Source organism: Mya arenaria, chromosome 8, assembly GCF_026914265.1.
Source record: "Mya arenaria isolate MELC-2E11 chromosome 8, ASM2691426v1".
In the NCBI taxonomy this organism is placed as follows: Eukaryota; Metazoa; Mollusca; class Bivalvia; order Myida; family Myidae; genus Mya; species Mya arenaria.
This window is the reverse complement of record NC_069129.1, coordinates 63,476,124-63,492,926: the sequence shown is the minus strand read 5'-3', so window position 1 is coordinate 63,492,926 and position 16,803 is coordinate 63,476,124. Positions and strand designations below refer to the sequence as shown.

The following is a 16,803-nucleotide window of genomic DNA, read 5'->3' as shown; positions in this document are numbered from 1 at the left end:
AGACTTACGAGAAACTAGAATCTGGTAGCATTGTAAAAGTCAGCTTAGTGGTTAAATTGAACTTAAAAGAAATGTATAGTTTGCACCTTTAACACCACAGGGTGACCCACCAACATTCCTATGAACTTTCATTAGAGTAGGTTCATGCATCTCTTTAAGCAACACGCTTTGGTGTCGTATGGCATGAAATACATTTAGTGGCATTTAACCTAAATAATTTCAGGTCACATGACACAAAGGCAGAAGTTAATTGCTATCAAATAAGTCTGACTGGAGCTACATGTGACATCAGATTTGCGATAGCTTCTTCTCTTATCAATGGACAATTGTTATGAAAGCTCGCAAACAGCCGATGTTTTCTATTGAACTTCCCATTATATTTACACATAAAACAACAATAACACTAATACACAGAGGGAAGAAAACATGCATTTAATTATGATAGTCCTAACCTGTAAAACGTGTGGTTATATATGAAATGTACAAAATATTAGGAACACGCCCTAGTAGTGAAACAATAACAAATGAGCTAAATTAGTATCTATAGTTTAATTCTTACACATTAATGACTTTAGTGCATGGTAAGATAACTTACCAGACTGCGTGACAGTACAAATATGAACAAAAGTCCCTGGAAGTACCAAAGGCAAGATATTATGATTGAGTCTCGGTGAACAAGTACAGACTTGAACCTCGCCGTTCGAGTGCTGGAAACATAATGCCCAGTAGTCCCAGGGCGGTGAAATCATAAATAGAACCAACGAGAAAGCAAGATCAACATAGAACACTTGTTCAACCACTCAAACATCACACCATACATACATACACTGAGAACATGATATTTACATGGACAGACACGTGACTATACACAACAGGACAGTCGGGGCGGAGTTACACTTGTCTCCACTCAGTACAGCTACTTGATACTAAATAGTTTAAGATACGAAAAACACGCTCGCGCCAATGTTTCCTATTGAACTGCGGATGCGCCCTATGTTTTTTTTCAACTGCACATATTTCTGACGGATAGGTAGATCGATAGATCTTTTATTTTCCTCCATATATCGAGACCATAACACATATATAGCAGGTTAAGTTGGTACCAAAAAACAATATTAATATATATATACACATTAATGCAGTGCATCTGTATATATATATATATATATATATATATATATATATATATATATATATATATATATATATATATATATATATATATATATATATACAGATGCACTGCATTAATGTGTATGTGGTCACCAATAGGGACAAGTGGGTTTCCTCCGGGTACTCCGGTTTCCCCCACAACACATGACCACACTCTCGCGTAAAATCGTGCAAACGAGAGTGATTAATATAATGTTGTATAACTTGTTTCACAGTCGTTGTAAAACAAATAAGTTTAAACTAAAACTAAATTTAATGTGTATGTCCAGGTTATATTGCTCTGATTTCACGCACATTCTGACATTTTGCTAATCCCCACTTAGCCAATTCACATTTAAACATTTTGCTAATTCCCACTTAGCCAATTAACATTTAAACATTTTGCTAATCCCCACTTAGCCAATTCACATTCTGACATTTCTGCCGAAATCACTATGTATTTATATAATGAATATTTCATCAATAGCCGAAATATGTCCGGAACAATGACGACCGTTTGTTTGTCACAGACGAGAGACTTTATAATACTATGGTTAAATAGTCGACATAACTGGCCCATAAGTGTAAGTTTCCTATGGTCTATAAACACTTCAATAGGGTGACTCATTAGTGCTTTTGTTTAGCTTTTTTCTGCATATGTTTAATGCAATACCTATGTGCTGCTTCGAGTTTAAATTTACCATAATCAGGGGCAAATCAAGGAATTGACGTTAGAGGGGATGGAAGTTATGGGCACATCATTTTGACATTCGCCCATTTCCTCTGTCTAGAAAATGTTAACAATTTCTAGTCCTATTGTGCTTTTTGTGCTTATTGTTTACTCTACAATAGTTTCATTAAAAAATGGACGATTTAAGGGGAAGGTGTGCGTGGGGTGTCTCCTTCTAAATCGTCGTGTGCTTGTAGCGCACTTCACGTCTTGACTCTCCAACGGTGTTTAGTGGTTAAAGGCGGCAACACAAACACGATGTTTGACGTTAGAGGGCACCACCCGTCTGACCGGAAAATAGCAACATTTTAACATGCCAGGGTCTTCCTCCAATAGTGGTTAATTTATGCTGCATTCTGGATGTTTTACTTTCACTTAAAATTTGATGAAATACTTAAAAAAGTAACAAGGTACAATAAATGTTACAAACTACGGCGCGATTGTGGGGGAACAATTGCTTATAAGAAAAAAAAATAAAGGTGAAAAAATCATTAAATACTAAATATGTATAAAAGCTGCTCTCTCACAGATGGACAGCTTTGACATTGGTTTAAGTAATTGTCTCAGAATCAGCTGATTTTGGTATCAATGCTTTCAACTTTGTCATATGAAATAACTCGAAATAGAACAGATCTAAATTTTTGGGAAACTACCAAGAAATTATTTTTTTGAAAAGCGTGTACGTTATTGATACCACAATGGCATCGTGTTATGTACATGTACCTCCATTTATAATATGTAACGAAACATGGAAAACCGTTTAAAGCACATGTATGTCACAACATTATTGTAGCTCATGGCATTCATATCATCACTGCGATTTAGGCTATGTTGCCCAACTTAATATTCAGCCAAGACAACACATTGGTGTTAAAGCCGATTCCTAGCCACTTATTGTAAGGGGAAATCTTTATAGTACCCGACGATATGTCCCTAAATGACATATGACGCGTGTTGAGTGTATTGTCATCACATTCACACCTCTGGCATTAGGGGTCTATCGTTGTAAAAACAAGACAAGCGGACTTTATAAACAAAAAACAGTGCTGTAGGCAAAAGGTTTTTATTCTCTTTTTCGCACTATTTTTTCGAATATTCGAATAACGATTTTGACATTCGAATACCAAACGTTTGATCGAATATTCGAATATTCGTTTGCATCCCTAATTTATATGCATGCAACTTGCCCTGCGGTTCGTGTTTGGACTTCGGGTCGATCCCTGAAAATACATTTTGCATCCATGATATCCCAATTTCTTCTTGTAAATGTTAGTAAGTGAAAAGGGCGGCTAGCGCGTAAGCTTTCCTGAATGATATATAATTGAGTTGCCTCCCTTTGACCATAGATTTCCAGTCTGCGGCTTCATTATAAAGGCAACTCCAAGATTTCACATTAGTGACACACATCATGATTTCATTTTGTCTTAGTTCGTGCTATTTAGTGACACTTAAGATGTTTTCACTTCTCCTTTAATAGCTTTTTTAAATTATACAGATATTTATGGTAAAATGGCGTCAATTGATTTGCGTGAAACATAACGTCGTGACTTCAATTTGGCTACGTCACTTACATAAGATCAGTCCCGCATTGTGGACGCTAAATTGTTGCATTTGTTCTCTGTATCTGTATCTGTGCTGATACGTAGAAGGGCCACTTCTGGCAAATATCTACGGGGGTAGGGGTTGTAGTAACGCTGTGGGAGAGCTTTTTTAAAGCCCTCGACTGTAGATGCGCACACAACACTGTCTTCCAGGTTTTTCCAATTTACAAGTGTTTCCACAAAATATGAATGCGTATACTGTTCAGAGTGAGCAAAGGGAATATTATATGAACGTGTGTTATTTGAAACACGTCTATCTATTAAATCAGACGTTAAAAAAAATCCGCGTTTGCCTTTGCTTATGCAGCGATTGTTTTTTTAGTCAGGTAAAGATCAGGGTCCACTGCCGGCACCATACCCCCTGCTATATTGTAGAGCATCACTAGTCTGTAGAATACACGTTTTTTCTAGTATTTCATAATCTTTTTTCAGGTATGGGTCCCATATAATTGAGCCATATTCTAATTGAGATCTTACGAGTGCAATAAAAGCAGTTTTCCGGCACGGAATCAACACTCTAAAGCAGTAAAAAGAACACAACTAATTTTTTTGAATGAGGTGATTTTTTTTATAATTTCATCTTAGATTAAATCTGTTTATCATTGTAATTTAGTGATATGATTATTAATTCGCTGTTGGTCCTTATTTTTTAATGTTTTATAAAACTGCTTTTCAAGTCAAGCCTAGCACACACTTTCGTTTACGATTGCTGTTTTTTTTGAGAACAAACTCTTCCTTTTTTGCGAGCAAGATATTTTAAAAGACAAAATATACGGCCGGTGTGCCACATGTAAGCGTCCACAACACGTCGATCGCTTTGTCGGGCGAAAGTATGAAGCGTCACTACTACGCTGTAAGCCTGTCGCGTAGCCATAAGACATATTTTCCGTAGCCAAGGCCCTACAGGCTCATCACCGGTTCGTCGCACAGTCTGTACAGATCTATTTTAGAAGTGCCGTAACACATACATCGACGGTCTCGCCGTTTGTCGCCAATCCGGACGTCCCCGGAACACGCTTTGTCGGTCCCGCCCTCTGTTGTACAGCCGGACGTCCCTGGAACACGCTTTGTCGGTCCCGCCCTCTGTTGCCAAGCCGGACGATCCCGGAACACGCTTTGTCGGTCCCGCCCTCTGTCATACAGCCGGAAGTCACCGCAACACGCTCTTTGGTCCCGCCCTCAGTAGCAAAGCTGGACGTCCCCGGAACACGCTTTGTCGGTCCCGCCCTCTGTCACCAAGCCGGACGTCCCCGGAACACGCTTTGTCGGTCCCGCCCTCTGTCGTACAGCCAGACGTCCCCGGAACACGCTTTGTCGGTCCCGCCCTCTGTCATACAGCCGGACGTCCCCGGAACACGCTTTGTCGGTCCCGCCCTCTGTCGTTCAGCCGGGCGTCCCCGCAACACGCTTTGTCGGTCCCGCCTTTGCTGTACAACTGGGGCGCACATAATAACACGTATCACTTATCTTGCTCCCAGACATGCAGGCTCTTTCAAACGTCCTTGTGACGCACATGCTCGATAACAATTCCACTTTCTTTGTTTAAAATACAATTATTGACATTTATTTGGTCCTACGTTATTCGTATTACATTTTACACTCGTGAACACATGCAATTGATACCGACATCAGATGTGGTTACCACTGGAATCAAAATACCATTTACATTGTAGGTATTTCTATCAAATACCAGAATACATGTATATGCCGGACAAGCGAACATCTGCCAACTGTGACATTTTCCAAGACTTCGTCCCACAAACATGGCCCAAACAATTCCGAAAACAAATTCCAAATGATTCCATTCCATGTTTACGGTATTTCCGACTGTTAAGGATACAAACAAGGGCGCCGCGGAGGGAACAGTAACGCTGGTCTGGTGGTTTGTTCCCACTTTTCAAACTGCTATTCACCGACCGCTAAGCACACAATACACCCCCGAACCCCGACCTCAATTTTTATAGGAAAAAATAGCGGTTGGGGAAAGTGGGAACACACCGTCTGGTGACGTTGGTGTTTTGCACAATCACCCCGACGATACCAAGCCGAACAGAGACGGTGACCTCACATGTTCTGTCGCAGGTGTGCATTTGTTATGCGTTGTCCATTACGAAATGAATGTTAAATAGGTTTTCATGTACTTGAAAAATATAACCCCAGAACCTGTTACATAAGTGTACACCGAATACACCGAATGCCGCCTTGATAGAGGAATAGCAAAGTATTAATATAAAAAGTGGCCCTGACTTAGAGGTTATGGTAAAATGCATTGCCACTAGTCATGATTAAACATTGTATAGTGTTTTTCATTAAAATCATTCAAGTAAAATAAATCATCAGCTGACATAATCAAGTAACGAAGGGCAATAACCCAGTATGTCATAAGCTGAAAAAGAGTAATGGTTCTCGTACACTGGAGTTTCCTTTCAATGGCAATTTGTTTCACCATTCTACCAAGTGTAATTCAAATCCATGCAGTAATATTCAATGGCGTTCCGGATAAGGAAGGGTACCAAAGGGCAACAAGTATGTAAATAGCTGAAGAGTTATGGTTCTTCTACACTGCATTTCTTTTTATTAAAAAGATATTGTTCATTACCATTGCGTGTAGTGTCATGAAATTAAAAAGTATGCTTCAGACAAGGAATAGTAGCAAAGGGCAATAATTATCTGATAATGGTGGACAGAGTTATAGTTCTTATATGCAGCATTTCCACTCAGTATGCTATGAACAAGTAAAATTGCAATGGATTGACCACAGGTTAACTACAATATATCCCTTTCAAAGTATGCTTGTCGGGTTTATTTCATGTGTGGGGTGTAAAGATTGAGACAATGTGTAATGGGTCTGATGTGCATGTGTATATAAACGCTATTTTAAGTTTAATACAGAAAGACAACATTGAACAAAAGATATAATTTCAAGTGTTTATTTTTGAACAAATGAGCATGTACGATCACGAATATCAGCAGCATATTGTTCTTACCTTAAATGGTGTAACCAAGTGGCACCTTTAGGTGGATATGTGCTATAATGATAATTATTTGAATTGCTATTGATTATGTGCCACAATATACATTTTCATTTTTCAGAACATCTTTCGCCGTGTGTTCGTGAACGTAATGACAATACACTTCCTTACAAGTCGATTAAGGACCATGGTCGGGTACTGGATAAAGAGTTACAGTTAACTGGATGATAATGTCTTTAAGACGTTGTTTTATCTACATCGTCCATATATAACAGTTATTATAAGTATATGCCTGACTGCGAATATTTTTGGTTTTGATGTAAAACCTGATTAAGTCTCTCAACTATCAATGTTAACAGGTTTTTATTTTCTTGGATACCGGACGTGTGTTTCCGGTCATGTGACAGATGCTGGAAAAACTCATCTTACACCCCCCATGTAAGATGAGTCACATGCAACAACGCGCCACTTCTTATTTCTTTTATTGTATGGTTTATGAAAAGTTTATTATGCAATTTATATAAAGCGGAATAAAAAATAGAAGTATACAATACTTTTAATTAAAATTGAAAATAAATAACCGTGTAAGTTCGATTTTTAAAGGAACTATTTGACGTCGATAGTGATTTAAAATTACTGCGCTTTATGACGTCAGTACACAACGTCGCACGCGCAAAAGTGCGTTTTCTACGTCAATTTTTCCACAAATTCATAATTTTGGATATGCAAGGAAATATATCAATCATGTTTTTTCCGGTTCAGATAGAAAAATCCGACCCTCGGGCACGCTGCGTGACCGGTAACTCGGCAATCCTCGTTACCGGCTTACGCGCGTGCCCTCGAGTCGGACACATGATAGATACTTATAATCTGTGATGTCTTGTATGCACGTGTAGTTTCAGTTCAAAATTCCACGCAACCGTGAAAGATGTTTCACGTTAATTTCTAAAAATTCGTATACAAAAAAAACTGCATTATAATGTCCATAGAGTATCAGCAGAGATCTGCGGAGATAAGGATCTAGGCTTAGACAAAAATATTAAATAAAGCTTGTGGCATACATTTCACTAACAAAATAGAAGGCGGGGGGGGGGGGGGTAGCTAGCCCTGTATTCATGCAATCTGGTGCAATCTGGTGCATTCTGAGGTGCTTTTTTATTTAGTGATGGAAAATGGTTTAACCAAGGATTGTTTTTTTCTAATTGGCCCGATCTGTACCAGATTATCCCCGATGATTTATTTTTTTGATCGGCCAGATTGTCGTCCTGAATCGCCTCCAATCGTCCCCATTTTTAAGCCGATTGAATTCCGACCAATGAACCACGGCGAGGGACGATTCACGGACGATCCTCGAGCGATCGACACGTTTCAGGGGCGCAAGTATGCAAAAGTACGCGCAAGTACCCGCAGGTACAAGACAAAGACCCGGTAGAGACCCGCATCTCGTGCGCAAGTGAGCGATGTTCGCGCGTTGTTCGGCCGAGAGGGCCGAAAATGGGCGATCCCGGCTCGAGAGAGGACGCTTTCGGCCGCTCTGCGGCCGATGTCCGCCGTCCTTACGCCGTTCTTCCCGCGATAGTGGCCGAATGTAGGCTTATGTTGACGCAGGTAGCCGCAGAAACCCGGAAGTAAACGTTCTTCGGACGATTTAAACGATCTTTGGCCGACTAAATTTGCCCAGAACGGCGAGAGATCGGTGTTTTTGTGGCCCGACTATATAAATCGAGCCAGATCGAAGCCTTTCACCATTTTCTGACAAGCCAGTGATGGTCATGTACCAACAAGCAGTGCTGGGGCTTGTTGTAGCTTAACAACTTCGTACTGCTATAGCACAGCAAAATGTTACAAGACTAGAAAGTATGCTGAGAAGAGGGAACAGGGTCAAGAGAAGATAAGCTAAAAAGAAGTAAGTTGTTGTGAATTGTTAAAGGTTTTTCACCTGTGTTTTGTTTTCAGTACCTGTTCTGAGAAAAGTTTGCAGTTTATTTTTTTTATTATAAAGATTCTCTGGCATTGGTATTAATTTGTACATTTGTTATTATTTATAATTACTTTGAGTAAATATATGCGTTGCTGTTCTGTTAAGTAACAATTAATTATTTGTGACATTTAAAAGGATTTCTATATGTTCTGGTGATGGTCGGGTGCTTAGACTCCGACGACACTACGCACGACCCTCGGAAGAGAGCGGCAGAGGCTAAACAAAAGCTCCAGAAGGCTCCAGAGGGCGGGCGAGACAAGTGGACCTTCAGAGGACTCTCGGGCTACCAAGGCGACCACGGGCCGACTGTTTTTGATCGGCTACTGGTTTTCAACTTGTTTAAAAACAGTAGCCGATCTCTTTTTAGGTACCCGACCCTCGGGGGACTAATGCGATCGCGCCAGATCTTACCCCGAAGATATAGGTTAGTGCACGTTAGTGCACACAGGTTCCCGACTTATTTTGCAAAAATAGGGCCGATCGACTTAAAAATAGATCCGGTACTCTCGGGACCAAAACATTTCACCAAGGATTGTGATGTCGTTTTCCAAGTAAATGCATTTGCATTAAATACATTTGAGAACGCTATGTATTATAGCCTTATCTGCGATATTTAACCTTGGATATGAACTTGTTTGCCAATAAACACGTCCGTGTTGGATGGTGTAACTCCGTGTTGGAAAGTGTTGCCTAATAATAAAATTCCCGGAAATTCTCCGAGCCATAAAAAAGGCGTCATGGCATGTGCACCAGATCAGAACCTTAAATCCGTTAACTCTTCTTAAAAGTTCATCTGAAATAAACGAATTGTTTTACTACAGAAATGCCGGTAATTGCAGTTATACATACCATAAAACGAGTCTCAACACGGATTTATTATACTGTTTAATAATGTTTTATTGACTATTACAAAAACTGAACAGGTCTACATAAGCTGCTGATAAGCCTCGATGTGAAGTTTTGGCTTTCAGAACTGAGTTCTGAGTTAAAATGGACAGTTTTGTTTTCATGTAGTCAAGTACGCATACTTCAACTTTGGCTGATTGTTTTGATAGTTTTTGTCAGAAGCAATTGGTTTCAGCCGTGTACTCGCGTATAGGCAGAACATATAACTTACAATCCAAAAAAGGATAATCGGCAGAAATATGTACCGCATTGTCATAAGCACTAGCGGATTATTCAGGCGATGGATGCACCCCCCCCCCCCCTAAAATTGTCCAAGTTAATGTATATATCGGAGTAAAATGTAAAGCATTTTTAAATGTTTTTTCTCAGTTTTGGGTTTAAGGGAGGGGCGAATGTCAAAAGGTTATGCCATTAAGTAACACGCCCTTTAACGTCAATTCTTGGAGTCGCATCTGATACGTACCTTGCATGCTACTATAGGGGTCAGTTTTGGGATCTAAGTTCGATGTAGCCAATCGGTAATCGTTGAATGAAAAACATATTCAATTAATAATTTCAAGCAAGTATGACCATGCGACTGATTAAGTCTGATATGGAATATAACCCCTTGATCAACTTTCAACGAGAGTCATTTGCCACGCAGTAAAGGGTAATTAATTAACGTTTGGGCGGGTAGAGTGAGGTCATTTATTAACGTTAAAAATTGAACCATCACCCGTTTAACAGATAATATTCAACGGGGTCAAAAATGAATGTTACAGCGGCGATAACATTAAACATTACGTATTGTGTATGATAATTCTGTTTTTATGTTTGCATGCGTGTACGTTTGCGTGTGTGAGCTATAACAGCCCTTAACCAAATGAAATCATAGAAACTATTGAATGTGTTAATTTATAATCAGTGCAAATTTGACTGAATAATGTACACTATTCTAACTCTAACAAAAAAGAATGTTGAATTATTAATTTAACATATTTAATAAACAATATGTTTTTTGGCTATAAATATAAATAATCAGAGTTTTATACGAAACGAAACCCCCTTAGGTTTCTAGTCCGGCCATCTTATTAACATAAACAATATTTTGATTTACGTCATATAAAAGTATAAAACGTTTTAATACAATAAGTATTGAATAAGAAAACACATATAGGGGTTTGATTAATTGATATTGCGCCAAAAACGAAGTCGGTATGGTCCAATTTTCTTGATATCGGGCGATTTGTAATGGAAATTCGAATAAATATATTAGACAAAAATCCAAAAGTAAATGAATAGTTTTAATCAACAATTAGAGATAGGCGCACTTTTTTCAGAGAATACGACGCCGGTTTTCCCGCGAAAACTGACGTTATAGGCGCTTTAAGAATAAAATACGTGAAACAAGAGAAAGAAAAATATATGGCCTTGAACGTTTTCACAAGACGTACTTGACGGGGACATTTCAAAACGGTAAACGAAGAATTGGTGAAAATATCCGCTATTAGGCTGCTGGAACGCAAAAAGACTCGTAGTTTGAAAATTATTTCAAATATTGAAAATGTAAAAATAGTCTCTAAATGATATTTATACCAATTTTCAGACATTCAAAAATTCGCACAGGATCGCGTTCCACCTTAAGACGATCTTTTTGCACAGTGCGATACATGTGGTTCATCTTTAAAGCTGCTTTGTAAAGTTTTTATATTTTACGACCACTATCGTTCTTTAAATTTGGTGATTTTCAATCGCATTACCAAACCTTACTATAGCTTGACTTTTCACAAAACTACATATAACCTTTTACTGATATTTAACTTGAGGTTTCCGACCCATATTTTTTTGGTATAATTTGAAAGATTTATGTAAATACTGCATTTCATATTCAATATAAATTACCGACTATATCAACCTTGTCAGTAGTAGATAAAATCATTTTTTGTACATACAAGCAATACTCTTTTGACTAACTATAAGGAACTTTAGAGGAAAATGTTTGCATTCAACCAAGTAAAATATTTTCGTTGTTGTTTACATAAAATAAATGAGAAAACTACGGTGAAATAGAGGTGATATGTGTGCAATTATTTTTATCAAGTGGCAATGACTCGTTCCGACGAGTTACTTACTCTTTCCCACAACTTAATATCTCGTTGTCACGACTTACCTCTATCGTGGCCCCGACTTAATCAACCAATCAGAAAATAGGCAAAAAATCATATCTTTTCTTGATTCCTGTTTGCTGATGATGTCATTCAAGGTTTGAAGAAAAGTTTTCAAAAACAGAACAGGTAATTCGCTCATAACAGTATATGATCATCCAACATCACTCACCGTAGATAAGTCTACTTGAGCTATAACAATATCACTGTGTGGGAACGGACACCAGATATAGCTCAAAAAGTGATAAATCGATAAGCGTTTGATTTTGACACATGGAAAGTTTTCAATCATTTTTTTGTATTTTATGGTTATATATTCATCCAAATCGAAGAGTTTTGAATAACTTGATCCTGTGCAATATACGACTTTGATGGAAATGTGTCTCCTCTTTTGTATAATAGCCCAATTCTCGCCGAAAGTTACATGATCGCTCACAAATGTTAATTTATGTGGTACGATTTCAACCATAAAACATCAAATTGAAAATAAGAATACAAACTAAATCGAGCGATTTCATTGTAATTACATTATCTAGTAATGTGTAAGATATCAATACGATATGTTTTGTTGTTACGGAGATATTCATACCTTTTGATGCCCTAGCGGTGTACTGGGTATAGATGAAGCAAATAAATAACTGCACAGGGGATAGCTATTAAGTGGACTGAGGATAGTAACGATGTATTTAGAATAACGAGACTGTTAAAATGAATACGGTCATTTACCTCTACGCGAGCTCGAGGGAAATTGTTCGATGTTGTCCATATCGAGGGATGAGAGCAAAAAACATGTGTTTTTTTTGTATCTGTATGCGCTTAAAACTGTTTTATTCATACAGATTAGTTAACCATGATGTGTTTTTCACAAGCACTACGTTCGAGTTGAAATATCTAAATATTTGAAATACGCCGGTAATCTGATTTATTGTGGAACACAAAACATATGGCCGTAGAATTTATTTGGTGTTTGCTATTCATATATATAGTATTGCTTTGTAAATCAAGTAGGTACATTATTGCACACAGAAAGTCATCAGTAGGGAATGAGATATTGTGATCACAGTTGGTTCACGTGAAGCTTTTGTCTAAGCTTGGGTCGATGTTGTTATTACATAGAACAAAATAATGGTCTCTGCTCGTTCACTTCAGTAAGAAAGTATATATTGTGACCAACCCCGATATTTAAGCAGCTTGCATATATACGTACATTTAGGAGAGCATGGATCAAACTCATTGTTTACTGAAGATATTGCTAATCTGTTCAAAGAATCGGCTTTTAAAACATTCTCTCAAAAAATAAGTAATAACATCTATCCAATAAAATATACATATAGCACGAAAAGGCCGTGGTTCGGCCTACAGTGCAAGAAGGCGCGGTCGCTATACAATAAAGCACGGAAAGCTTATAATATGAATAAATCGACTTCGAACAAAGAAAAATTACATATTGCGAGTAAGCATTATAAAGTTACAATGAATACGTATGTCGCAAAACACAAGCATACAGCAGAATACAAACTTCGAGAACTCCATTCAAAACACCCTAAAGATTACTGGAACCACTTGAACAAGGTTACCAACGTATCTAAACATGAGTCACCCCCTATAGACGATTTTTTTCATTATTTCAAAAAAATCAATGACGTCGTTGACGCGAATGATCATATATCGGATATTAACCACCCGAGCTTCTCTAGCGCCGAAACCGATCTGTTAAATAGGCCAATAGAACATGACGAAATTAACAAAATGATACTGAAAAGTAAGAATGGTAAAACATCGTCGCAGTTTGATAATATCAATGAATAATTTAAAGCCTCGCGCGCCAATATGGTCCCAACCTTCTGTACACTTTTCAATATAATTCTTGACACTGGTATTCTCCCGGATGTATGGCTAATCGGGACAATAAAGCCAATTTTTAAAAACAAGGGTTCTCCTACCGACCCCCAAAATTATAGGCCGATTACCATTCTTAGTTTTTTAGGCAAATTATTCACGTCTATCCTTAATGAACGCATCAACACATTCCTCTATAATAATAACTTATTAAACGAGAACCAAGCCGGATTTCGCGCAAATTATTCAACCTGCAATCATATTCTTACATTGCATTTCCTTATAAGTAAACTAAGGGCCCAGAAAAAGAAACTGTTTTGCTCATTTATTGATTTTTCTGCCGCATTTGACTCTGTCTGGCGAGCTGGCTTGTGGCATAAGCTAATGCAAACTGGCTTACAAGGTAAAATTCTCACAGTCATAAAACATATGTATAATGATATAAAATCATGCGTTTCCATCAATGGGCATCTGTCTCCTATGTTCCCAAGCTTTTGTGGAGTTCGTCAGGGAGAAAATCTTTCTCCGATTTTATTTTCTATTTACCTAAACGATTTAGAAGAATTCCTTAAAAGAACATGTTCTAGTGTTTCTTTAGAAGTAGATGCTAATGAGACAATTATGTACCTTCAGTTACTTATTCTCTTGTATGCTGATGACACTGTACTTTTTGCAGACAATGAACGTGATTTTCAAAAAAGTTTTAACTGTTTCCAAGATTACTGTTTGCAATGGAAACTAAACATTAACCTCTCAAAGAATAAAATAATTGTCTTTGGTGCCAGAAATCTGAAGAAATTTAACTTTAGCATTGCTAACCAAGCGCTAGAGATAGTCAAGGAATAAAAATACCTAGGTGTATATTTCTCGTCCACCGGTAGCTTTTTATACAGCCGTAAATATTTAATAAGCCAGGCTAACAAAGCAATGTATGCTCTATTTCTTAGAATTAATAACCTAGACTTGCCTTTGGACATACAACTGAAGCTTTTTGATTCTACCATTGTCCCGATTCTAACGTACGGATGTGAAGTCTGGGGTTTTGAAAACCTTGATCTGTTGGAGCAACTTCACTGTATTTTTTTGCGACGGATTACATATACTAGAAAAAGTACTCCACGGTACATGCTCTACTCGGAACTGGGTAGATACCCCCTTAACACCATAGTTAAAACCAGAATGATTAGTTACTGGAGTAAACTCGTTTCATCCCATGACTCGAAAATAAGTTTTATGATATATAAAGGCATTTTACATAGTAATAATTCAGCCTGGACCAGTTACATCAAGTCAATACTTGATTCAACGGGTTATTCATACGTTTGGCATAACCAAACAAGAGTACCTGTTAAACATATCAGTAAACTTGTGAAATCTAACCTTGTAGACCAATTTCGGCAAAACTGTTTTGAACAATTTAATCTTTCGTCTAAGGGTAAAATGTATTCTCTGTTTAAGTCTGATATTAAATTTGAGGAGTACCTTAATATTTTACCCAAATCCCTACGTTTTACATTCTTGCATTTCCGCACTAGTAATCATAAATTCCCTATCGAAGTCGGTAGATGGAGACAGAATGCTGTACCACATGTCAATAGAAAGTGTACGTTTTGTAATCTAAACGATATCGGTGACGAACTGCACTATTTACTTACATGTCCATTTTTTAATCCTACCAGAAAACAATACATAAGTAGTCGTTTTTACTCAAGACCTAATGTCTTACACTTTAGTGAAGTTTTAAATTGTAAGAACCCGGATACCTTAAGGAAAACAGCATTTTTTGTTAAAATCTTAGTTAATCACTTTAAACGAATCTGATCATGTATTTTATAGTTTTTCATTTGATATCTCATAACTATATCGATTATATTGTATCTTAATTCAAATAAATGAATTTGTTTTGTTATAAAAAAAATAATAATACTATTTAAACTAACCACATTCCCCTTACGTACTAATTATATTTGTTTTGTATAATGATAAACTCTAAACCTGTTGTGAAGCCGCCATTAACCCACATATTTATACCTGTGTTAACATATATATATTGCGTTTTCACATGCTTTTACTTAAATGTAAACTGTGATATAATAAAAGAATATTGAGTTGAGTTGGTAACGGCGTAATGTTAATTTAAAAAAAAATGCAATTAACGTTAAGTTTAAGGTGTTTAAGATTTCATTATTGTTCTTATCATGTTGATAAATGTACTACATGTAACATCAGACTCTGCTGAACAAAGGCCGCATATGTCATCTCCATTCGTCCGTCGTATGCGCATGTATGCGCCCGTCCGTCCGTACTTCCGTTTACATTTCATTAAACGAGCTCAAGGGCAGAAACATTGGCTAGTGGTCCTATACCAATTTCTTTTCAATAAGTGACCATGTAGCCAAAACAGACCCCGCCCTAGTTATTCAGTGACAACGGAATACATAGAAGCATTTTGTGATGAAGTTGAATATCGCTCATCCATTTGCTGAATTTTACCAATTATGTATCGTCGGAATGGTGGAAACTAACTATGCTAACCCAAAGAAAAAGATTGAAGTTGTAACACTTTGCAGGTTTAAAAGAACGTAGTCTGTTATGGATAAAGAATCTAATTAATCGGTTTTTAATGCAATGCTGTAGCCTTCTTAAAACACAAAGACTAGAGCAGCATTTAACAGTTAATATATCAGAGAACATGTATATGCGAATGTGAATTGTTACATAAAAAGACAACACTAAACATTGTAAATTATTTTTACGATTCTTTAAGACGAACATATTCATTGTGTGGGAACGGACACCGGATATAGCTCAAAAGGTGATAAGTAAACAGACAATTATGCAGTTGTTTTTCTTTACCAGAGGTAAGATCTTGCCGTGTTAACGCTTATCTACCGTATCCACAAATGAAGCAAGTGTTTGAACTGATAGCTGAATGCTTAATTTTGACTATGGTATACTTTACTTGCTTACGATTTAGCAGACCTCGAAAAATGTTTCTTCAAATCTGAGACGATCACCTCAAACTTACAGAATTTAGACAAGTATTGTTATTTTTAGGAAATATATCGAATAAATAAAAAATCTGAATCGAAGGATTTCACAAGCATAAGCTCAACTATTTTTATTGTAAGAAATGGCAATGTCACTTTTAAACTGTTAAAGATATGTCCTGAGAAATGTTCACAGTACTGTACTGGGGATAGCCGTATTATATAATGGGGATAGTTTCAAAGTTTAGAAATTTGTCCTGGTGATAACATGTAAAATGGGACAGAAATTGATAGTAACACTGTTAATATACAATATACATGTATGTCTATTTCGAAATTTCAAATTATCTGCAAAGGTGAGAGTAAAAGAAATAATGAGCAAACTTAAGTATTGAGCGGACACGAAAGTGTTACGGGCGGAAAGACGGACGGACGGACTGACAGACGGAGGCCATTCCTATAATCCCCTTCCCGCTATGCGGAAGGGG

General features: G+C 37.3%; 1 protein-coding gene across 1 annotated transcript in view; it reads left to right on the top strand.

Moving 5' to 3' along the window:
• Positions 1–8,591: 8,591 nt before the first annotated feature.
• Positions 8,592–16,803, top strand: part of LOC128244461 (sushi, von Willebrand factor type A, EGF and pentraxin domain-containing protein 1-like) — a 62,890-nt gene continuing 54,678 nt past the window's right edge. The window contains exon 1 of the mRNA XM_052962463.1: positions 8,592–8,860. Within this exon, the coding sequence (XP_052818423.1) occupies positions 8,592–8,860 (269 nt within the window). The remainder of the gene's footprint in view (positions 8,861–16,803) is intronic.